At 50.7% G+C, this 23,764-nt stretch overlaps 1 protein-coding gene across 1 annotated transcript in view; it reads left to right on the top strand.

Annotated features, from left to right (window-relative positions):
* SCAPER (S-phase cyclin A associated protein in the ER) overlaps window positions 1-23,764 on the top strand; it is a 312,499-nt gene that overhangs the window by 262,582 nt on the left and 26,153 nt on the right. Inside the window, exons 27-28 of the mRNA XM_040969720.1 lie at window positions 8,174-8,329; window positions 20,089-20,326. Of these exons, the coding sequence (XP_040825654.1) occupies window positions 8,174-8,329; window positions 20,089-20,326 (394 nt within the window). The remainder of the gene's footprint in view (window positions 1-8,173; window positions 8,330-20,088; window positions 20,327-23,764) is intronic.

Genomic DNA, 23,764 nt, shown 5'->3' with positions numbered 1-23,764 from the left:
GCCTGCTTGCCATCCAGGCTACCTGGCTATGTGCCCGGGCTGTGATGAGGCGGGAGGCCTTAAATGCTTTAGCACCGCTCCCAGGGATGAAACATGTACTTTTCATGTATGTTGGTGTACTTACCAGGTCCTTCTAAAGAAGGGAGGTGCTGGGCTGGAGGAGCAGCCCGCAGTCATAGTATGTTCAGACAGACAGCCCCCGTGCCCTGCAGCGTGCATTGCTTCTGTCCTGACACAGTGCAATCAGTTGCCTGTGTGCACATGGAGCAGACCAGACCACGCCCAATAGGGCAGCATGCCAGGCACAGTGCATGATTTCCCTACCTGCTTCTTCACGTTCCCGGGTGCAGACTGGCAGGAGATTTCACTGCACTACTGCTGCGGCTGTGGGACAAGGAGAGATTGCACACTCTGGGAGCTGTTTTCTGGGCCATGGCCCTGACCCGTCTAGCCTGGGAGAGCTGACGGCGTCGCAGCAGTTATTCTCATCTGTTCACGTGGCTTAGTCAGGATTTTGGACCTGAGAGAGTCTTGGAGATATTTCTCAAAAAATGGTCTCCTGGACTCACTTTGTGCCAGATGCTTCACGGGGGCCTGGGATATAAAAAGAAGGCAAAAGACCTCTCAACACCTGTCCAGTCAATATCTGTTGGTTGTTAAGTATTGAAATTTTTCTATATTGTGAAAATGTTGGCAGTTGCCGTGTTTGGCACAGTTGTAGTAAAGCAACACGGTTTGTGTTACAGAAGCAAATTTAGATTTGGAAAGATACTGACCTGATGTCTGCTCAGGGAATGAACCCCTGCTGGAATTTCCATAATTTTGTCATCCTGTTCCCGCTCCATCAGAAGTCTTTATCTGTGACTCAGGACAGGGAAGTCTTGGGGCACAGCCACTAGACAGCCGATGAGTGGGAGGCAGTGGCACCAGAGCTTTGGAATCATATTATTTAACGGGAGGCAGGTGGCGCTTTGCTGGTGAGATGGCTGCCGGAGCCCTGAGCCCACAGCTGGAGGTACCGTGTTTCCACCCAAAAGAGCTACTCTTCTGGTGGCCTCTGTCCTTACCACTGGCACCGCTCTCTCATTTAGTCAGTTAAGCTGGCAGCTCTGCCTTGCCCAAGACTCCCCAGGCGTCCAACACTCCAACAGCCCACCGATTTTCTGCCTTTTAAATTCCTCTACAGTCGCTCGTCCTCCGGGCACTGCTGCTGACCCAGTGCGCTCTCGCGGAAGCAGATTGTACCTCTGTCCTTCCCCTTAAAAATAACGCCTTTTTACCTAATTTTAAAACTTATCATTATTAGATAAGTAAGAGCAGGTGTTTGACCTCGCTCTTGGGTTCTGCTTCAGAGTGCCTGGGTTCGAGTTCTGGCTCCGCTGCTGATTCTGGCTTCCTGCTCACGTGCCCCCAGGGAGGCAGCAGAGCTCCTGTCGCTGAAGCCCTCCTGCCACCCACAGACAGACCTGGCTGGAGCTTCTGGCTCCGATTCAGCTCAGGGCAGCCCCGCCTCCACAAGGGCATTTGCAGGGTGAACCAGAGGAAGGGAGCTCGCGCGCTGTCTCTCTGCGTCATACCCAAAAATGCTTATAAGTTAATACTGTTTTGTGAGAAAAGCAGCTTGGAAAACACAGATGGGCAAAATTGATTTTTTTTAAAGACACTGTAATCATCTCTGATCTTACACCCAAAGATAATTACTGGGTTTGTGCATTTTGACCATATATGTGTGATTATTGTATTAAAATATTATAATACTTATACGTACTGTTTTGTCATGTACGTTCTTGTACTTTCTTACGTACTTCTTTTTTTTTTTTTAAAGATTTATTTTTATTATCTTTTCATTGGAAAGGCAGATATACAGAGAGGAGAGACAGAGAGGAAGATCTTCCGTCCAATGATTCACTCCGGGCCGATGCTATGCCGGTCCGAAGCCAGGAGCCTCTTCCGGGTCTCCCACGCGGGTGCAGGGTCCCAAAGCTTTGGGCCGTCCTCGACTGCTTTCCCAGGCCACAGGCAGGGAGCTGGATGGGAAGCGGGGCTGCCGGGATTAGAACCGGCGCCCATATGGGATCCCGGGTGTGCAAGGCGAGGACCTTAACCACTGCACCACCGCGCCGAGCCCTTTCTTACGTACTTCTTAATCATTTTTCCAAATCATTGGAAACTTACAGGTTAATTTTTACTTAATTTCCAAGTACTTCTTGATATAACAGCAGCTGTTTTAAGTAGCATTACTCCTCATAAGGTGGACCTGAAGTTTCTGGCGGTTTTATTGGGTTTTGGTGCTTTGTAGAATTCTTTTGTAAATAACAGTGATAATTTTTCTACGCCCTTCTTTTTATGTTACTGCTTATTATCTTATGATAAATCTTGAGAAGTAGAATTTCTGAGTCAAAGAACATGAATTAAGAAATTTGAGCTGGGTGGGCCTGGCATGATAGCCTAGTGGTTAAAGTCCTGGCCTTGAACATGCTGGGATCCCATATGGGCACTGGTTCTAACCCCAGCGGCCCTGCTTCCCATCCAGCTCCCTGCTTAGGACCTAGGAAAGCAGTCCAGGATGGCCTAAAGCTGTGGAACCCGCACTGGTGTAGGAGACCCCGAAGAAGCTCCTGGCTCCTGGCTTCGGATTGGCTCAGCTCCAGCCATTGCAGCAGCGTAGGGAGTGAACCATGGGACAGAAGCTCTTCCTCTCTGTCTGTCCTCATCTCTGTATATCTGCCTCTCCAATAAAAATAAAATCTAAGAAAGAATGAAAGAAAGGAAGAGAGAGAGAAAGAAAAGAAAACAAAAGAAAGAAGGAAACTTGACCTGGGCGCAGCACTGTGGCCTAGTGGCTAAAGTCTTCACCTTAAGTGTGTTGAGATCCCATATGGGCATCGATCCTAATCCCGGCAGCTCCACTTCCCATCCAGCTCCCTGCTTGTGGCCTGGGAAAGCAGCCGAGGACGACCAAAGCCTTGGGACCCTGCACCTGTGTGGGAAATCTAGAAGAAGTTCCTGGCTTCAGTCGGCTCAGCTCCAGCCAGTGCAGCCACTTGGGGAGTGAACCACAGATCGGAAAATCTTCCTGTGTGTCTCTCCTCCTCTCTGTATAGCTGACTTTGCAATAAAATAAATAAATCTTAAAAAAAAAAAAAAGAAAGAAATTTGACCTGGGACCAGAATTCAAGTCTTAGCTATTCCAGTTCCAGCCCAGCTCCTTGCTGGTACACCTGGGCAGAGTGAGGGACAGCAGCAGATGACCCTAGTGAGCCCCTGCACCCACATGGGCAGTCAGGGGACACCCTGGGCTCCTGGTTTTGGCCTGGCAAGCCCTGGCTGTGTAGCTATTTGCAGAGTGAACTACTGGATGGAAGATTTTATATTCATTCACGCGATCTCATTTTTTCTAGCAATGCCTTTTAAATAAATTTTTCAAATAGATAAATGCATCCTTTAAAAATAAATTTTGGGGCCCGGCATGATAGTGTAGAGGTTAAAGTCCTCACCTTGAATGTAGGGATCCTATATGGGCGCTGGTTCGTATCCCTGCAGTCCCACTTCCATCCAGCTCCCTGCTTGTGGCCTGGGAAAGCAGTCAAGGACTGCCGAAAGCCGTGGGACCCTGCACCCATTTGGAAGACCCAAAGGAGGCTCCCGACTCCTGGCTTTGGACTGACTCAGCTCCAGCCATTGCGGTTGCTTGGGGAGTGAATCATTGGATGGAAGTTCTTTCTCTCTCTCCCCTCCTCTCTGTATATCTTTTTGAAAAATAGCTACAGGCATCTGGCCTCAACCTGGCTTAGCCTTGACCTGTTGCAAGCATTTGGGAAGTAAACCAGCATATGAAGATCTCTCTGTCTGCCTCTGCCTTTAAAACAAAAAGAAAATAAATAAGCATTTCAAGGCCCGGCGCGGTGATGCAGTGGTTAAGGTCCTCGCCTTGCACGCCCGGGATCCCATATGAGTGCTGGTTCTATCCCGGCAGCCCTACTTCCCTTCCAGCTCCCTGCCTGTGGCCCGGGAAGGCAGTCAAGGACGGCCCAAAGCTTTGGGACCCTGCACCCGCATGGGAGACCCGGAAGAGGCTCCTGGCTTCGGAGCGGCATAGCATCGGCCGTTGCGCTCACTTGGGGAGTGAATCGTCAGACGGAAGATCTTCCTCTCTGTGTCTCCTCTGTGTATATCCGCCTTTCCAATAAAAAAAAATAAAAATAAATCTTTAAAACAAAATAAGCATTTCAAAGCCAGTAAGCTGGGAATAGCTAAGTTATGTGTAACTGTTCCGCCCTTTACGTTTAAGACTGTGTCCCAACCTACACAAAATTGTACCACACAATTCAAAATAAAAATTTATTAAGGAAAAAAAAAGACCGTGTTCCTGTTGGAATACACACGGCCTGTCTGTCTCCCTGCTTTGATTCAGCATCACACTGAGGTCCAGCCGGGAGGCAGAGCAGAAGATGTGAAGCTACTCAGGTACAAAGCCAAAATGCTGCCGTTTGCAGTGTCACGATTTCATAGATAGTCACATCATCTACCAAGAGAGAAAAATGACAGAAACAAATAAATAGCAAGATTGGAGTTTGCAGGTACAGTATATGCCTAAATCAATGAGACTGCAATATTAGTGATATGAATTAGAAATGAAAAATTTCACAACAGAATACCACTTATACAAGCATCAGACTGTGTCAAACAGCTTTGTGTTAATCTCGTAAAAAATGTTACATTGAGCTCTACGAAGCATTACTGAGAATTTACTGGGAAGTAAAGAATATAAATAGAGATAGATATCGTATCTGTGCATAGAAGATGTTATTGAAATATCATTTCTTCCTACTTTGACTAATAGAGTCAGTGAAATTCTAGTTGAAATCTCAATATGCTTTTGAAAGATATTTGCAAGTCAGTTCTAAAATTTACATGGAAACGCTAAAGATCTAGAACAGCCAAAACAATTTTTTTAAGATTTATTTTTATTATTTTTCTATTGGAAAGGCAGATATACAGAGAGGAGAGACAGAGAGGAAGATCTTCCGTCCGATGATTCACTCCCCAAGTGAGCGTGACGGCCGAAGCTATGCCGATCTGAAGCCAGGAGCCTCTTCAGGGTCTCCCACGTGGGTGCAGGGTCCCAAAGCTTTGGGCCGTCCTCAACTGCTTTCCCAGGCCACAGGCAGGGAGCTGGAAGGGAAGCAGGGCTGCCGGGATAGAACCGGCGCCCATATGGGATCCCGGGCATGCAAGGCGAGGACCTTAACCACTGCGTTACCGCACCGGGCCCATGATTAAGCTCTTTTTAAAAAATTTTTAGAAGTGACTTTCAATACCAAAATCAAGTGGAAAGCACAGGAAATTCCTATAAACACCCCGCCCACACACACGTACCCAGCCTGCTCCACTGTCGACATCCCACACCATAGTGATGTATTTATTACGATCAGTGAACCAACAGTGACATCGTTGTCACCTCAAAATCCCCAGCTCCCACTAAGGCTCTTGCCACTGGGCACGTGTGTCCAGCACTGTAGTCCATCACTGCTGAGCCCCGTGTATTCCTCCTGTCGGCCCTCTCCCCCAGCACCTGGCAACCTCTTGTCAGTTCGTTTTAGATCAGGGGATCAAATTAATTCATCGGGGACAAAAAGTCCCTTTTTATTTTGACTTGCAAAGAGAAGGAAACTTTCCTTTCACTGACTGGCTGGCCAAGAAGCTATAGTAGCTGGGACCGGGCCAGACCAAAGTCAGGAGCCAGGAACTTCACCTGGATCTCCCCTAGGGTGACAGGGATCCTAGCACTTGGTCCACATGCTGCTGCTTTCCCAGAGACGTTAGCAAAAAGCTGCATCAGAAGCAGCGTGGATTGGGACTCCGATCTGCATGCAAGGGAACATGTCAAAGCACTGGCTCCAGAAAGTCCCTTTAATTAATAATGTTGGAACAACAGGGTGTCCAAATGGAAGAAAATTACACTCTCATCACACCTCAGACCAAAATATATCTAAGCACATACCCAGAAGGCTTCTAGTGAAAACTATACAACTTTATAACCATGGAATGGGGAAAGATTTCTTTGGATCCAAATACTTCCCGAAAGATAATATGGAAATAGCCAGCGAACAGGGGCAAAAATATTTAGTATTATCAGTTACTGGGGAAATGGAAAATAAAACAACAGCAAGCATTTCCAATCCAGTGAGATGGCCAAATAGGAAAGACTGAGCAGGCTGGATGTCAGCAAGTGGGGCCCTGGTGCGTTGCTGCTATTGGTGTAAAATGATGCAGTTGCTTTGAAGTCTGCTTAGCCATTTCTGAAGTTACGTTTGTCCCCAAATTCTGTCGCAGTATAAAATGGATTACATTCACGTGGACAGGAATATCAGGAGGAAAAGATTTCAGAGCAGATGGTGAAGTTTTGTTTGAAAATACCAGTGGAGGGGCTGCTTAGGATCTGTGTGGGCAAGTGGTCACAGACCAGAATTTCAGCAAAGAATCTCAGGAAGAGGAAAGAAAGGCTGGAAGTGAAGTCAGCATCCCAGCTCTTCTGCTTCCCACACAGCCTGGGAAAGCAGCAGAGGACAGCCCAAAGCCTTAGGACCCTGCTTCCATGTGGGAAACCCAGAAGCTCCTGGCTCCTGGCTCGTGACTTTGGATCAGCTCAGCTCTGGCTGATGCGGCAACTTGGCGAATGAACCTGTGAATGGAAGATCTTTTTCTCTCTTTCTCTCTGTAATATCTGACTTGCCAATTAAAAAAAGAAGAAGAAGGAAGGAGAGGAGAGGAGAAGCAAAAAGGAAAAAGAAAACCAGCTTGGCTCCATCTGTGGGCACATGCGCCTCCAGAACCCCCAGACTCACAGCTCTTGGTTTGGATGTCTGCAGTGGTCATGTGATGACACACATGGATCTTGTACCATCCCCACATCGGTCACTCCGGCTGAGGGCAGGAGTGTCAGGACCTCCCTGGAATAGGTGCCCCCGCCCCTGCTTTAGCAGGGTCCTATATTTGCTGCTGCTGAGTTGCCACCATCAGTGCCCCACTGGTGCTCTGGGCTCCCTCACTGGACTGCCGCTTGTGAGAGCATTTGTAGACGGGCTAGTGCTGTGCCAGGATCCGGTCAGTGTGCAAGCGGATCCTGTTGACTCAGAACCTGAGCAGGTCTCCAGCATGCCCACACAAGAACGTCACTCCACACTTCTCTGTGGCTAGGCTGTCCTTGCTGCTTGGACCAGGCACACACATGCTGCTGTGAGCGGAGGGAGGTGTGCCACAGCCCTTGTGCCCTTGGTAGGGCAGGGGGGTGCTGCCAGCGTGGCTGAGTAGCCACGAGAGATGTCAGGAAGCCAGGAACAGTCGTGAAGGTTGAGCTCGTCCACACGGGACCCAGTGCACATGCTGGCATCACTGACGGTGGCAGTTGGCAGAGCTGCTGCAGCTGCAGGCCTGCCTGTCTCACACACATGAGCATGGTGGTAGGGAATCTGTCAGCTCGCCAAGCTCTGGCTACTTTAGCTGTGGGGTGGCTTTTTTCCATGAGTCTTAAGATGTTTTTTTTTCAATCGTTGCTGCTTTGAAAGACCTACTATCATGGGGCTGATTTCCTAAACCACCCTAGAAAACCGTTTACTGGACTAAAAGGATGCCAGTCACTTTCTGAATGTTACTGTCTCTTAGGGCTGGTATTTCATAACACAAACAGTGAGATCCTCTGTACCTCTTCTGCCCTTCACGATGATGGATTTTTTTGAAGTAGAAGTTCTGCTGTGTACATTGTAACAAGCGTGTCCTCCAAATCTTCATATTCAGTGAATTTGACTCCCTGGCACCTTTTTAAAATACCAGTTTCTATAGCATTGAACTTTGGTGTGAATCCTTGAACCTGTTTAATTTTTACAGACCAATGAGTATGATCAGATCATTGTCTTCACTTTGTTTTTCTTGAAAAATAACTTAAATGTAACCAGAAGAGAGAAGGAAGGGAACAAATTATAGAAGTAGCTAATGATTCAGGCCCAGGACTAAGGAGGTTGTTACTTGAAGATGCATGACTCACAGGAGTGTCCTGTCAGCTTGTTGGGGGGTCCAGGTGACAGTTCCCATGGAACGTCAAGTTGGGGCTGGTCTGTAGAGCTGCTGGGCTTGCCCTTCTGATGGGTAACGTAAGTTTCTCCTCCAAATCTAGCTACATGGTGAACATAGGTCTGATTGACAAGCTGTGCGGCTGCTTCCTGTCAGTGCAAGGCCCAGTGGACGAGAACCCCAAGATGGCCACGTTCCTGCAGCACGCCACCGGCCTCCTCCACGGAATGTGCACGCTGTGCCTGGCCGTCACGGGAAGGTAAGGCTTCCGCTGCCCTCGGGCTGCTCAGGGCTCGCCGGACGGCTACTGCGTTCTGCCTGTCTTGGGATCATCTCCTAGAGCCTCCCTTGGCCATCCTGGCCCCCTCCCCCTGTCCCCACTTTTGGCAGTTTTCCATGTCAAGATGGGTGATGAGTTCTCAGCTTGCCAGGATGCCTGCTCCTGCCAGGGTCTGTTTTTCTGTCTGGTGCCTTAGGCTTAAGTGTTGTTGCTCAGAAGTTACGCAGCCTCTCTCCCCCTGAGACCCACAAGAGTCAGTCATTGTCCTCGGTCAGTGACTCAGTGACTGAGGCCGCACCTAGTGGAGCTGGGCCTCAGGTCGAGGATGCGGGCTTCCTGCTCCAGACCCCAGTGTTCGTTGCTTGTGCCTCTGCCCCTTTTCTCCTGGGGGAGCCACCCAGATGTGTTGCTCATCCTCCCAGGCATGGTGAAAGCTTGCTGGGCCTAAACCCTAGCCCCCAGGCCACCCTGGGTCGGCTCTCACCAACAGTGTTCCTCCAGAAGGAACAGCCAAGGTCCCACACACCACCCAGAGGCTGTTGCTGGCGGCAGTGACATGGTGTGGCTGATAGAGATGCAGCCCTCCGACGTGCTGAGGATGCAGGTAGCTTTCCCAAGGCCAAGCACTCCTTTGTATCATGAGGGCACTTCTGTTATCCATCTCTCTATTATCCCATCAAGACTGCCTCAACTCCATGCAGGATGTTCTATGAGAAGCAACTTCCTTTCTAAGAGTTTCCTCCACCTTGTTCAGTCCATTATGCAGAAGACCCCTCATCCTACCTCCTCTTCCTTACTCCTATCCAGCCCTTCACCAGCAGCTACATTTCCAGAAAGATCAAGAGCAAGATGTCAAGGAAGCCAAGCGTGGCCCACACACTGGGCTGCAGGTTCTAGAAGTACACAACTTTCCTGCCAGGCTCTGGTGACAACTCAGCATTGAGTGCAGGTGTGCCTGTGTCCTGCAGGGGATGAGGGGGCACTGAAGAAATAGGGCTGTATCCGGGGCAATGGCCTCCATGCCAGGCACTGGGGGTGCCACTCCCAGGGAGCCCATAGCTGAAGGAGAGCACTGACAGGTGACATGTGGAAGGCTGCAGGACAACAGGAGAAGGAAGCAGTGAGCCACAAGGGGCCCCATGTGCATGGCAGAGCGTGGGAGAGGTGGTGCCTTGCCGGGGAGCTGTTTGCAGAATTCAGGAGCACTTTCCTCCAGCAGTACCTTGCAACAGCAGCCTGCTGGGGGTAGGGGAAGTGGGGTGCCTGGCATCTCCAGCGCTCCCCAGGGTGAGGAACCTCCTGTGCAGCCTCTCAGAGGGTCTCCTGCCAGAAGCTGCCCATTAACATGTCCTCAGTCCATCTGTCTCCTTTCTCTGTTCTCTGCTTTCTCACCAGTAATCACCTCACACCCGCATCCTTATCCCAGGATCTGCCTTTGGGCAGGCCAGTCCGAGAGATAGGAACACACAGGTCTCAGAGTGCCATGGCAAGGCCAGGGAACACCACAAGGCCAGTGCTGGCCTGGAGCTGTGCGGGAAGGAGGAGGGGACCCAGCTGGTCCCCAGCAATGTGGCAGAAATGTGGCAAAGGGATGGGCAGAGAGGCCTGCACATGGTCCTGGTGAGCAAAGGGAGGGTGATGTGGAGAGGAACAGACATGTTGGGGAGGCGGAGGAGGTGTCGCTGACCTTGATGACATTGGGGGATGGTATCTAAGACAACTTCCCGGTCTCTTACTTGAAAATTGTGCATTTCAGGTGGTGAGGGAATAGGATCCAGTGCTTTGTTTTGTTTTTAAAGATCTATATTTATTTTTATTGAAAGGCAGATTTACAGAGAGAAAGAAAGATTTTCCAACCTCTGGTTCACTCCCCATTGGCTGTAATAACCAGAGTTGAGTCGATCCAACGCCAGGAGACAGGAGCAACGAACCAAAAGCCTCCTCCAAGTCTCCCACGCAGGTACTAGGGTCCCAAAGACCTAAGCCAGTCTCTGCTGCCTCCCCAGGGGCCACAAGCAGGGAGCTGGATGGAAAGTGGAGCAGCTGGAATATAAACCAGTGCCCATATGGGATGCTAGCCCTTGCAGGTGGGGAATTAGCCAATTGAGCCATCGTGCCGGCCCCATGATACAGCGTGTTGTAGAGCTCCTGTCCTCCCTGACTAGGTTGCACACCTGTGCCTGGATGTGCAGCAGACTTGTGTCTATAATCCTACACGAGCAGATTGCAGGTCCAGAATCCCCTCTTGGCAACCGTCACCTGCAATATGAGTTCCTGCTGCAACCTCAGTCACTAAGCAAATTTCTATTGGTAGGCCTTGCTAAAAACAGCAGATTTTTTCTAGAAAAGTCCGGGTGGTCTCCTGGCCTGATTCACCTGAGAAATTCTAAGCCTGGGAGAGACAAGGGGAAAGTCTTTGCTGGGGTTTCTGACCCCGCCTGGCATCGTCTGCCAGGCTGCATGAGCACCGGCAGCCCCAGAAGCAGGCATGCGTGCGTTCCTACTGCAGAGTTGTTCACCCGTCCTGTATGCAGAAGCTCTGACAATACTCCCTGATTCTCCGTGGAAACTGTTTCTAGCTGTGAGCCTGGAGACCGTTCAAGCAGGCTGAACACATTCTGCATTAGGACACGACCATGTCTAAGAAGAAAAGTGGAGTGTTATTGTTTGTTTTGTTGCTTCATTGCAGTGATTCGCCTAATTCCTGTTTGGGCTACCAGGTGCCAGCCAGAGCCAGCATGTCCAGGAGAGCTTGTCCCCAAAGCCCCTTTGGCGTAGAAGACAAAGAGCAGTCCAGGGGAGCCTTCCAAACTCCCCTGGTGCTGGCGGCGCTGACACAATGAAGCAGCCTAATTGACAGCATCGGCGCGAGTCGCCAGTGCGCAGTCTGCTGCTGCCCGGCCCCTGTGGGGGGATTACGGCAGGTCTGCCCTTGCACTGCTCTCCTATTGTGTTCCTAATCTTCTAATTTCTACCTGGGTTTTCTAAAAGTCAATTTAAGTGTCAGAATTTGTGCTGTTAATCTTTACTTCAATGTGTGGGGGAGAGAAGCCCCAGCCCCGTGTGACTTTTGTACCAGGCTTGGTGTTTGAACAATGAACTTGCATTTCTTTAAGTAGGAAATTTTCCCTAGTGAATGGGTTGGTTGCTCTGTTCGCCTCATTCCAGAATTTCCATTTGGAAATCATTTGTAGACCGTAATTTTCTAATCACTACACAAGAACCTAGAGCCCATGGTCTTAAGACCTCCAGAAACACCCCTTTCTTCGGCCATGACTGTGGTCTGTTTTTCCGGGCTCTGCCCCTGCCACAAGGAAGGATGGAAGGCTAGCGTTCAGACTTGCACACAGTAGTTCTGCAGCTACAGCTGGTGGAGGCTCCCTAAGTGCCCCCGAAGGTGGAGAACTCAGAGTGTCGGCCAAGGCAGGCCTTGTGCTCAGGCTGTAGTCCTTCGAGCCGGCCCTAGCCCCAGGAACTGCACTGACCAACGTGAGAGGAGCTGGGGATCCGGCCATTTCTGCCCAGACGAAGAATAGTTCTCCAAGTCAGAATATTTGTACACAAGAAGAAATGTGCTATTGCCTGAATTTGTGTTTTTAATTTTCACTTCCACAAACTACCCTAGCAAAATATGTTTCAGCCAAGGTCTTGGCAACTTGGGAAAGATGAGAATGATTTGTAATTGAGCACATTAATTATGTGGCTATAAATGAGTGCTTCTCAAGTGTTTAAGGATGCTTGAAAACCATTTGTTCGAGCAAAGGTAAACTTTAACTCCGCCTGCCGGCCTGCTCATTCATTCCCTGAACAAATATTTATGTAGCACTCGCTCTGTGCCAGGTCCTGTGCTGGGCTTGGGAGAGACAGGGACGCCTCAGACATCGATGGCATCCTAGAAGATCTTGTGAGGTTGGGGAAGGAATGCGCGTGAGCAGGTGCAGAAGACAGAACAAGCACTCAGCATTCCGACAGCCACAGACAATGTCCAGGAGATGCTGGCCCCTCTTAGCATCACCGTCACAGATGAAGGTTCCAGGAGGAGGGAATCACTCTTTAGCTATTGGTAGGGATTAGTTGTTTGCTAGTTTTTGAAGAATGAAGAAAAAGGCCAACCAGGGCAGTGGTGTGAGTGAAGACATCCACAGAGGAAACTTCAAAGACTGGCTAGTTGACCTCTAAGAGGCCAACCAGATATCTTAGAGTTCACCTCCTAAAGCCACTGTGGACCATCCGAAAATACCAGTGCTGACATGGAAGGACTCTGCATGCTTTCTGCAGTGACTTCCCAAGCTACTAGACTACTGTGCCAGACCCATATAAATGGTTTTTAAGGGCATTACCCTCCGAAGGGCCTGGCACAATGGCTCAGTAACTAAATGCTCACCTTAGAGGCACCAGGATCCCATATGGACACCAATTAGCATCCTAGCTTTTCCACTTCCCATCCAGCTCCCTGCTGTGGCCTGGGAAAGCAGTCAAGGACGGTCCAAAGCCTTGGGACCCTGCACCCATGCAGGAGACCCAGTAAAGGCTCCTGGCTTCAGATTGACTCAGCTCTGGCCATTGCGGCTATTTGGGGAGTGAATCAACTCTTTCTCTTTGTCTCTCCTTCTCTTTATAACTCTCCCTTTCCAATAAAAATAAGTAAATCTTAAAAAGAGAGAGAAACTTTCCCTAGGGAAAGAAACCAAACACTCTGGCAGCTCCTTAACAGGCACCTAGGACCAGACTGGAAGCAGGATCTCAGGAGCTGTCTGTTCCAGTACACAGAGCTAGCAGATGCCTGCGGGCGCCATGGGCCTAGGCCAGGATGCTGTTTCCTAAGCTTTACGTTGCACAGCCCATACCTCATGGTCCTCTTCCTCTGGGGTAAGGAGACACTCCAGGCTCTCAGACCTTCACCTGCCTTGTAGGATCAGTTCTCCCCCTCCCTCCCCTTCCCTTTTTGCCTCTCTCCCTCCCTCCCTGCCTTCTTCTGTTCCTCTGGCAAATACTTACTCATTTCTATTGGCTGAGCACTTGCTGCATTTCAGCCACTTACCACCGTGTTGAAGAATCCAATAGCGGATGAAAGCTGCTCTCCTGCACCTTAGGAACAGTCAACAGTCGAGGCCATTTTAGTCGGTGGTTCACAGTACTAGCATACAAAGCAGAAGGATGTGGCGTAGAGCTTTGGATGGCTACTTGGTAGTTACAGTGGTCAGGGAGGTAACCCTGGCATTAGAAAGGAGCCAGCCTCATGGATGCCCAAGAGAGAAGGGCTACAATCAAGAAGAGTGAGGCCAGGGAGGCAGATTAGAGAGGTGAGCGGGAGCCGGCAAGGTACATTAGGAGCATGCTGTGGTCATCACACAGTGCCTGGTCACCTGCCCAGTGGAAGCAGCCCCGTTTCCTCAGGTATCCCAGGGTAGCCACTGTCAAGCCTGCCATTCCCCCTGCCCAGTCCTTGAAGGACAGAGAGACCCAGAATTTGGCCACACCAGCCCTGACCAGAGCATGGCACAGTGTGCTTGCCGGTAGCTTCTCTCTACTTCACCTGAGATTGGTCAGAGCCGGACCTTTCCTCTGAGTGGCTTCGCCCCTCCCTGTCCGATGCACTTGGTGGCCTCTGGGTCCACCTGCTCCTCCAACCTCCTGCAAGTGGTCCACCCAACAGCATGCATGTCCATGCCATCACCTGAGGAGGTCTGCTTCTCCGCCCCTCCACCCTCATGACTCAATGGAGATTCATGTTGTGGTCAACTGGCTGGGCCCCTCCCTGCCCAGTGCCTTCCGCTTCTCTAACCAAGCATCTGACTACCTTACTGTACTGACACACATGCATCTTCCACCTGGGCCTATCTCTGCCTTCACCTCTCACCAAGATCATCACAGAGGTGACTCCCACACCTGCTGTGTCAGGGAGGGTGTTATGTGTGGCTGTGGGGTAACTGACCTCAGCCTAACACCCCGGGAGCAGGCTGACTCAGACATCGCCAACCCCCATGCAACCGGGTCCTGAGATCTCACGCCCTGTCCAGGCTTGGGGAATAGAAACCATTGTCTGCTCCTCTCCGTTCCCCCACTGCTCTAGGCTGCCCAGTCCACTTTTGGGAATTCTCAGTATAGGCAGGTCTTCTCCTGCGTGTCTCTGTTCCAGGTTTATAAATTGCAAGCACGGCCCTTGTTAGAAACAACCTCGTGTGGTCTACACTCATGCCCCGTCTTCACTCACTCCTCAACTGACATGGCATCCTGACACTTGAGCCTGCCCATTGCCTTCCTTGGGGACGTTGTGATGAGTCCAGCAGCCTGTGTTTTCCACTTAGCGCCTGGGCCCAGCAGAGCAGGACTGGCCCTTCCCACGTGTACCCAGACCCCTGTTGGTGCAAACTGAGTTACAGCCATGGCGAATCAAGCAGTGCTGTTCGCACAGTGACCCGTCAAGCCACTGATTTGCTCAGTCCGTTGTTTCCCACTTGCTATCCACTGCCCTGCCCTCTTTTCCCCTCCTAGTCACTTGCAGTTAGTTTCTGTAATCCCGGTTCTAGTCTTCATACAAGCACACTTTCGAGAGTTCATTGGATAAAAACGGAATTACAAGATAAGCTTGTTTATTTGGGTGGAGCAGTCTTGAAATCCCTGCATAAACATGATCTTCAAAAACTTTCATGGAGAAAATAGACAGTATAGGGGGAAAATACATGTTTTTGGCACCAAAATTAATTTAACCTTCAATTCCACTTTTCCATGGATCCTCACATGTGTGAAATAAAAGACAGAACTCCTCACCCTTGGATAGCTAGGATAGCTTCCTAGCTGGTTTCTCCACTTAATTGTCCACTTAGCTTCCCAACTTTATAAGGTTGAGTCGTGAACTCTGCGGCTTCCTCGTAGGCATGCTCACTGTCTGCTCTTGTCCCTGTCTCCATAAATGGCACCAGCATTTTTCTAGCATTCTTCCAACATCCCAGAGCCTTTTCACCCCTCCTTCCATTCCCCTGCCACCCTCCAGCCCATCAGGAAATGCTGTCAGCTTCCCCCTCCCCACCCCAACACTCTGAGAATGCAGCTGCACTCCACAGCACCTGCACCTACTGTCGCAGCTTATCCTCCACCATGAGGCTCCCCTGGGTGACCGACCTGGCCTCCTGGTTGCTCTCCATTCCTGTGCATATGGTCTTCTGAGCTGCTTCCCTTCCTGTAGCCATTGTGACCATGTCTGCCGGAGTTACATGAAGTTGCTGCTCTGCACGAGGCCCTCCAAGGACACCCATCTCACTGGTGAGGTCCTGATCCCACCCAAGCCCCTCCTGATCCTCTCTGACCTCATCTCCTGCTGCGCTTCTGCAGCACACCACATCGCTCACACCACTGGCTCAAGGCCGTGGACCCCAGTGCCACTGTTTCCCTTCCCTCATTTGCCCCCATGGCCTCCTCCTTCCCAAACACTCACATGGAGAGGCATTGCATGCACCCTGGCTTCATTTCCTGGCCACATCCCCTTGATTCTTCCCCTACAGCATTTAGCCTGCCACACATACCACTATTACATGTTCCATGTTTGCTCATCTATGCATTCTGTCTGCCCACACCAAAGTGGAAGCTTTTGGGGGGAAAAGCACTTGGATTTCACTGCTGAACCTCAGCACTTGGAATAGTGTGTGCCCTCCATGAATGTTCATCAGTCACGAATGAGTAGGTCCACCCTACTGGGGCAGAGGAGCGCCCCTCTGTCTCCTGGCCTGTGGAGCCCAGGAATGCCACCTTGCATCAGAGGTGCAATGAAGCTCAGGCCTTTGAGATGAGGAGGGTATTATAGAGATGGACCCCAGACAGTAGCCAGAATCCTGATGAGTGAAAAGGGAACAGGAAAGTTAGCATTAGAGATGTGAAGCTGGAGGATGCAGGCACCCTCGGGGCCACAAAATGGATAACCGCTGCTGGGAGGCTTAGACAATAACCCACTGAGCTATGCTTCCATTCCTGGGCCCTGGATGCTGGGATGCCACGTGTGTATTGTGTAGGCTGTGGGTGTTTGTCCCAGCAGCAATGGGAAACATCCACCATTGCTGTACTGGAGTTGCCTCTAGAAGGGTGTGCTGGTCTCCCCGGACCTTGCACATCACAGGTGCTGGTTCCTGGAGCACAGGTACCCAGAGGGTCCAGCAGGGCCTGGGCCTCTGTGTGCTCACTGCGAATGATGGTATCACTGGCTGCAGGTCAGCTTTCCCGGAGTGTCCCAAAACCTAAGCCCCAGGATCTGAAATACTGCTAAGCAGGAATTCACCATGGCTTGGTCAGAGCCCCCCTCATCTGCCACCAGGAGAAACAGGGGCTGATTCTCATCCACTCTACCACCAGGCAGACCTCCAGGCTAGAAGGGGGCATTCCAGCAGATGTTTCAGGGAGTCTAGAACCAAAGGCATGAATAAGGCCTAAAAGATACCAAATCCAGAGACCAGGAAGCTGTGAGCAAGCAAGCAGTGAGCACTCTTGGCAGGAGTCACACTGAGGTCTGCAGTGCAGCCACCTTGGCTGCAGGCTTGGGTCAGGTGCACACATGGTGGACAGCCCCAGAGAAGGGGCACTTGCTGTTTGCTTGACGGGCCCCCTCCTCACTGTTGGCCTTGTGATGCGGTGCCTGCGCGGAGTTTGCTCTCACTGCTGCTGCAGCTGAGCATGAACAGAAGTGACTATCCCACTGAGCCCCCTCATCCTCTGGTCCCCACACAAGCACCTTAACCCAGTCCAATGAAGATCTCAGAGTGCGGTACACAGCACCGCAGGGCTCATCTGCCACATCTTCCATGCAGTGGTGTTTTTAGTTTTGTTTGTTTTTGTTTTGTTTTTTGAAGAAAACTGAATCCACTTGTCCAACATGAATGAAGCCTTTTACTTCTGTATTGCAAACATTTGGGCTTTCAGTGATTGTTAACTGACAGCTAAGCCCAACAGGAGCTGGCAGCCTGTCCACAGAAAAATTATCTGTATTTCAGACTCAATCAAAAGTAAACATTGTCTGCAGCCCTTCAAGCCTCCATTAGCCCCATGGAAACCAAGTGCAGCAGAGAAGGCGGCCCCTCACCCCGCCCCGTGTCCCACAGGCTCCCTCGATCCCTGCCCTGCCATCTGCACCTTGAGCCCTCTCCCCTTTGGGGTTCTTGAGGACTGATTGAGGTTCTTGTAGGCATTCTTATTTCATCAGGAGAATGGCTGGGAAGACTTGGGCCAGGCTGTCTGCACACCCATCAGGTTTGCATTTCCTATAGGTTGTTGTTGGGACCTTGACTAATTTTACTTTTTAAAGATTTCTTTTGTTTTGTTTTGTTTTGTTTATCTCACATCTTTTCTTTGGAAAGAGGGGTCAGCAGTGAGTTCATTTTATTTAATAAGCACCTGGGAAGATGAAGCATTTCAAAACTTTCTCTGTAGTAAAGCCATACCCCAAAGTACCTGCCGTAGATATCTAACCTAGCAGCTAAATCCTCACCTTGCACACACCGGGATCCCATATGGGCGCCGGTTCTAATCCCGGCGGCCCCGTTTCCCATCCAGCTCCCTGCTTATGGCCTGGGAAAGTAGAGGACGGCCCAAAGCCTTGGGACCCTGTGCCCATGTGGGAGACCTGGAGGAGGCTCCTGGCTCCTGACTTCAATCGGCTCAGCTCTGACCATTGCAGCTCCTTGGGAAGTGAACCAGCAGATGGAAGATCTTCCTCTCTGTCTTTCCTCTGTAAATCTGACTTTCCAATAACAATTAACAAATGTGTGTGTGTGTACATATACAGCCCAGCAGTGAGGGAAGGCAGGAGACCTGTAACCAGCAGAGACGGCCCTCAGCCCAAGGGCCTGCAAACCCCTTAGAAATCAGTGTCCATTGGGTAGTTGTGTCTTCTGCCTCACCATTATTTCAGAAAGTCAGTCAGCTTTAAACGCACACAGGCCCCTTAGGGATCCTATGTAACAAATGCAGACGCATTCATCTCTACCTACATCTCTAGCTGAGGGCCAACCCCTATATCTCTGAATTTCAATGGAAGGAGGGAGGGAAGGGCCAGCTGACTCGAGACACCAGAAGTCTGGATGAAGGTTCATCTGGGCCTGTGAACAAAGTCCCATTTATAAACTTTTGTTTGAGTCTACCAGGCCAAAAAAAAAAAGTTCAGTGTAATGACACACAATTGCATTATGGACCCTGAGTGCTTTAGCAGTTTGTCCCATTAACCACAAAATGTAACTTGTGAGGTGGAAGGGAAAGTGGGTCACCCTTCCCTGCACCAGGCGTCTGTCACAGGCAGGATCAGAAGCCCTGACCGCCCCTCTGCAGGTGCCAGGTGCCTCAAGCCTCACGTATGCAGTGAGGAAAGATGGAGTAAGGATGAGATGAGATGAGATAAGCCCAGGAACTAGGAACCAGAGTCTCTAGGTTCAACTCCCGCCTCTGACTCTTGCTTCTGATTTTCTGCAGGGCTGAAAGCTCCAGTCCTAGAGTTCTTACACTCAAACAAGAGGCCTGCGCTGAGGTCTCAACTCCCAGCCATAACCTGACCCAGTCTGAGGCATTCTGGGGGGGGTGAACCAGTAGATGAAAGATATTCATTCTCTCTTTCTTGTCTCTCTCTCTCAAATTAAAATATATTATCTATTATAAATATGTACATTTATATCTATTGATCAGGTGACAAATTAGAGTGTACTTAGCAGATCCTGCCATGTAAATGTGATGACAATATGTCATCAGAGTTTCTTTCCTAAGAGGACAAGGTCCTGAAGGATGCTGTTTTTAGCAACGGAAGTGGTTTGCATTCGGGAGCAAAGGTTGGCCGTGGCTATGAGCAAACTCTCGTCTGACACAGCTAGTAAATTAAAGTGAGTACAGGGTTCCCTCTGGGGCCAGGAGGCTGGAGACTCACAGCAGCCACTGGCAGCTGCTGGGCATGCTTGAGTGGCATCATGAGGTGGGCAGAGATCAGAGATGGTTGTGGCAGTCCCTATCCCAGGTCAGGAAAGCCTGCATTTGTCCAAGAACCAGAGAAGGGCCAGTCCCTGGACAGAGCCAAGTGGAACCAGCATGAAGAGGAGCTGAAAGGGACCATGTGGCTTCCCTTCCAGAGAGAGGCCTGTTTTCCATCGCTGGACACTCTGTGCAAGTCCAGTTCTGGAACAGGGTAGAACTCACTGACCCTTGTGTCTTACTGTGGACTTGACGTTCTCTGTGACCCGTATAGCTGCCTATGTCACGCTCCCTGCCACACACATTTGATGACATGTTCAAATCTCATGCAGCCTTCGCCTGCCCTGCCAGGTAGGACCCCTAGAGGCTGAGCAATGCGTTGGAAAGCCGCTAAGGGTCTCCCACCACAGTGGCCAGGCCATCAAGACCCTTTGCTTTCCTGGTTGCTCCTGCTCCTGATACAAGTCCCTGTGTGTCCAGAAAGATGACCATGGCGTTTTGGGTCAGCCAACGCTGTCTGGTTTGCACAGGCCTAGGCAGCCAACAGAGTGGGGACCTATGGCTGCGGAGCGTTCAGTTTGGCCCTGCCAGGTCTCCCCAGGGTTTTGGGGGGCGGGGGCGGGAAAGCCAGAGAACATGTGATGAGGAGAGCCATGTCTGTTCCACAAGGTTTCTTGTTACCTCATTACACAACTCAGATGGTTTGCCTTTAACGGTCTGCTTGTCTTGTTCCGTTTGACCTATAAAAATGTTAACATCCTTCAACTAGATGCCTATCGAAGAGCTGAATGTTCCTTTGTCAGGTCGCATGGCATATTCGACAGTAACCGCCAGGATCCCACGGGGCTGACAGCTGCTCTACAGACCACGGACCTGGCTGGGGTCCTGCACATGCTGTACTGTGTCCTCTTCCACGGCACCGTCTCCGACCCCAGCTCGGCCACCCCCAAGGACAGCTACAGCCAGCACACGGTACAGGTGGCCATTCAGAGTCTGCGCTTCTTCAACAGCTTCGCAGCCCTCGACCTGCCCACTTTCCAGGTACCGAACTCAGGCTGTGCTGCTGTCAGCCAGCCAAGGGCTATTATTTTTAACTGGTCTAAAAATTTTCAAGGTCCGAAAAAGAGATTTCTCATGTGCTGGTTCATATCCCGCATGCCCACGGTAGCCAAGCTGAGGCTGAAATCGGAAACTGGGAATTCAGGCCAGGTCTTCCAGTGGCAGGCAGGGATCCAGCCCATTAAGCCATCACCATGGTTTGCCTCGGTGCACATGAGCCGAACGCCAGAGGCAGAGGCCGGAGTTGGAACAGGAGATGCTATGCCAGACACTTGCCTGTGATATGAAATTCCCTTCCTGGACTAGAGCATAACGCATAAACTCCTGTAAATAGACTACGACACAGATGCATGGATTACACGTGCATGTGCAACTCTTCCGATTCATTAATCAGTTCTCTTCTGTGCTTCCACATTTATGCCTGTGACTGTCATGTGAAACGTCACACCCATTGTACAGATGGAGGAGTTGGCAGGGTCACACGTGGTCTAGCCAGAGCTCATACCCATGGCCCTGCAGCCCTGAGGCCCATCCTCTGAAGCACATTGCAGTTTACAAACTCCCCGTCTTGTATTCCTTGGATAGAGGTGTTATTATCCCATCAAGGTGATGCTTTCCTGTGATAAACAGAACCAAACTTGGATAAGTTATTTTGATTAATAGGGACTTTCTGTGGATGATCTGATTTCTGTCCAGTGTGAAGTGCACATATAGTTAAATGTGAAAATTCCTATAAATTAGTTTTGTGGTTTAAAAGAAAAATTGCTTTTATTCTGTAATATCAGACTGCCAGCTTAAGAGTTAGATTTTTTTTTTTCTTTTTGGCATGTAAGAAACTTAATTTCCAAAAGCACTTCACCTTTTTTTTAGAAGAGAACAAGCCCAAGGGAGTAGAAATTCTCTTTCAGTTTATTCACCATCAAGTGAGTTCATGAGGAAAGGAAACCTCTGCAGCTCATGAGTCTATGATGAGGGCAGCTGTGCCCAGAGGGAAAGGGTGAGAGAGAAGCAAACTCAGCCACGGTGGGTTTTGTCACCGGCGACAGAGGTACAGTTTTGTAGTGCGCATGCACCTGCCCTTCTGCTCCTGGAAGGCAATTGGCAAGCACACCCCTGCAGGCCAGCAGGGTTCCCTGTCCTCGGCCATTGAGGCAGCCTCTCAGTGAGCACACCCTGGGCAGCTAGGTAGAGCCACACAGGGCAAATACTCACCAGCTGGCTCCTCGCCTCTCCTCTGTTGAGTCTCCTGACCAGGGTTTGGGCTCTGCTGTGAACCAGGCAGGGGCTGCATGTGAACCAGCCTCTAGCTCAAATCTGCAGTTCCATCGCCCCTCCCAGTGCCAGGGGGTGTGGCCATACTCACAAAGGGTGACACTGACCTCCAGCGGGCCCTGAGGCACACCCAGTGGCCAAAATCCCAAGTTGCCTCCTAGAGTCCTTCACACCCACTTGGGACAAGAGGCCCCGCCAGACCCAGCCTGACATGTACCCACCACCGGGGCAGCCTCTTGTGCCAGAGCACAAGGCTGGGCAGCCCTTCTCAGAGTCAGACAGCTGCGCTCCGTGGCGGTGCCCTCTCTCACCCCTCTCACCTCCCTCACAGGCCCTCCCAGCCCTGGCCCTCCCCTCTTCCCTCTCCTTCGATCCCTCTTAATTCTGTCCCTCCTCTTGTCTTTCTTGCTTGTCTCTGTTCTGCCTCTCCTGTCCCCTTCTAGTTCAGCCCTTATGGCCTCCCTCTTTCTCATTCTCAGCCCAGGTCAGAGGCCCAGGTATCCTTTGCCCTTAGCCAGAGCACAGACTGCAAGAGCTGCAGGGGCCTTCCTTGTCCTGCAGTTCCACAGATGGTGCCAGGCCTCGCTGCCACCCTGGGTATGGTAGACCCATGCACGTCCACACACGAGGGACCCAGGTGCCCGCTCTCCAGTGCCAGGAGCTTTAGTGCCCGCTCTCCAGTGCCAGGAGCTTTAGTGCATCTGCAGAGGATGACCTGACAGTGTCAGGTTCGTTCCTCCATGTAAACAGATATGGGCAGTCAACACGCAGCCACTTGGTTAGAGCACAGAGCATGAGTCCATTGTCAGGGCCACCGTCATCTCTGCTCACGCGTCAGCACTTAGAGAGGAGGGGCCCAGGGAGGGTAGAGCTGCCTCTGGAGCTCACCTCCCTCTCACCTGCAGGGATGGCCCAGAGAGTAGGCTCCCCTGGACTCTGGGTTAGAGCAGCTGCCAAGAGCTTGTGTCAAGGGTGTGAGCATCTCAGACCGCCCGGGGTCTGGGCTGTACTCAGAGGAAGTTGCCAGAAAGCCAGAACTGCATAGCCGACTTCTGGCCCACTTCTTGTCGGTCAGAACAGTTGTAAGGGGTGACGGCATGTGCCCGCCTTCCAATGGGATAACTGTTAGAAATGTGTGATTTTTTTTTTAATTATCTGCCACACTTAGCAAGCTCAAGCTAAGGTAACACATGTGTCCCTACAGATAACTGACTTGGGTGGACTGACTTGAGCCCTAAAAAGTACCATTTTCTGGATAGACATGATAGAGTAATTCATGTGATGGTTCATCAAAACTTATGTGTCAGGCCAGTGCTGTGGTGTAGAGGATGAATCCACCACCTGCAATGCCCCAATCCATATGGGAGCCAGCTACTCTATTTCAGATCCAGCACCCTGCTCCTGTGCAAGGGAAAGACAATGGAGTGTGATTCAGGGGCTTGGGTCCCCTCTACCCATATGGGAGACCCAGTACCTGGCGCCTGGCTTAGCCCTGGCCTCTCCCATGTGCGAGACCCAGTAGCTTGCTCCAGGCTTCAGCTACCTTAGCCCTAGCCATTGCAGCCATTCATGGGAGTAGGCCAGCTGGTGGATCTTTGTCTCTTTTCCTCTCTCTCTTTATCTGCCTTTCCCTCTTTCTCTAACTTTCAGATAAATCAATAAAATCTTTTAAAAACTCACGTGTCAGAAGGGAAATTTCAAAAAACTATGTGTAAAGTCAGGAAGAGGGCCAGTGCTGTGGCATAGTGTGATAAGCCTTCACTTGTAGTGCTGGCATCCCATATGCCAGTTCAACTCCTGGCTGTTCACTTCCCATCCAGCTCCCTGCTCATGCACCTGGGAAAACAGCAGAGGATGGCCCAATATGCTAGGGCCACTACACCCAAGTGGGAGACCTGGACGAAGCTCCTAGCTTCAGCCCTGGCCATTATGGTCATTGCAGGGAATGAGCCGCCAGATAGATGAAAGAACTCTTTCTCCATCTCTGTCTCAGTCTGTCTTTCAAATAAATAAAGAAATCTTTAAAAAGAAAAAGAAACATGTGATCCCAGTGCATCACAGCAGAGCTGTTACTGGGATGCGTGGAGCCGTCACGCTCCAACGTGCTGCCACGAAACTCCAAGGTGTTTTGTCTCCCAAGACTGAGAC

The sequence above is a fragment of the Ochotona curzoniae genome, unplaced genomic scaffold (assembly GCF_017591425.1).
Source record: "Ochotona curzoniae isolate NIBS_2020 unplaced genomic scaffold, NIBS_Ocur_1.0 scaffold_4701, whole genome shotgun sequence".
Taxonomy (NCBI): Eukaryota; Metazoa; Chordata; class Mammalia; order Lagomorpha; family Ochotonidae; genus Ochotona; species Ochotona curzoniae.
This window is presented reverse-complemented; position numbering and strand designations above follow the sequence as displayed.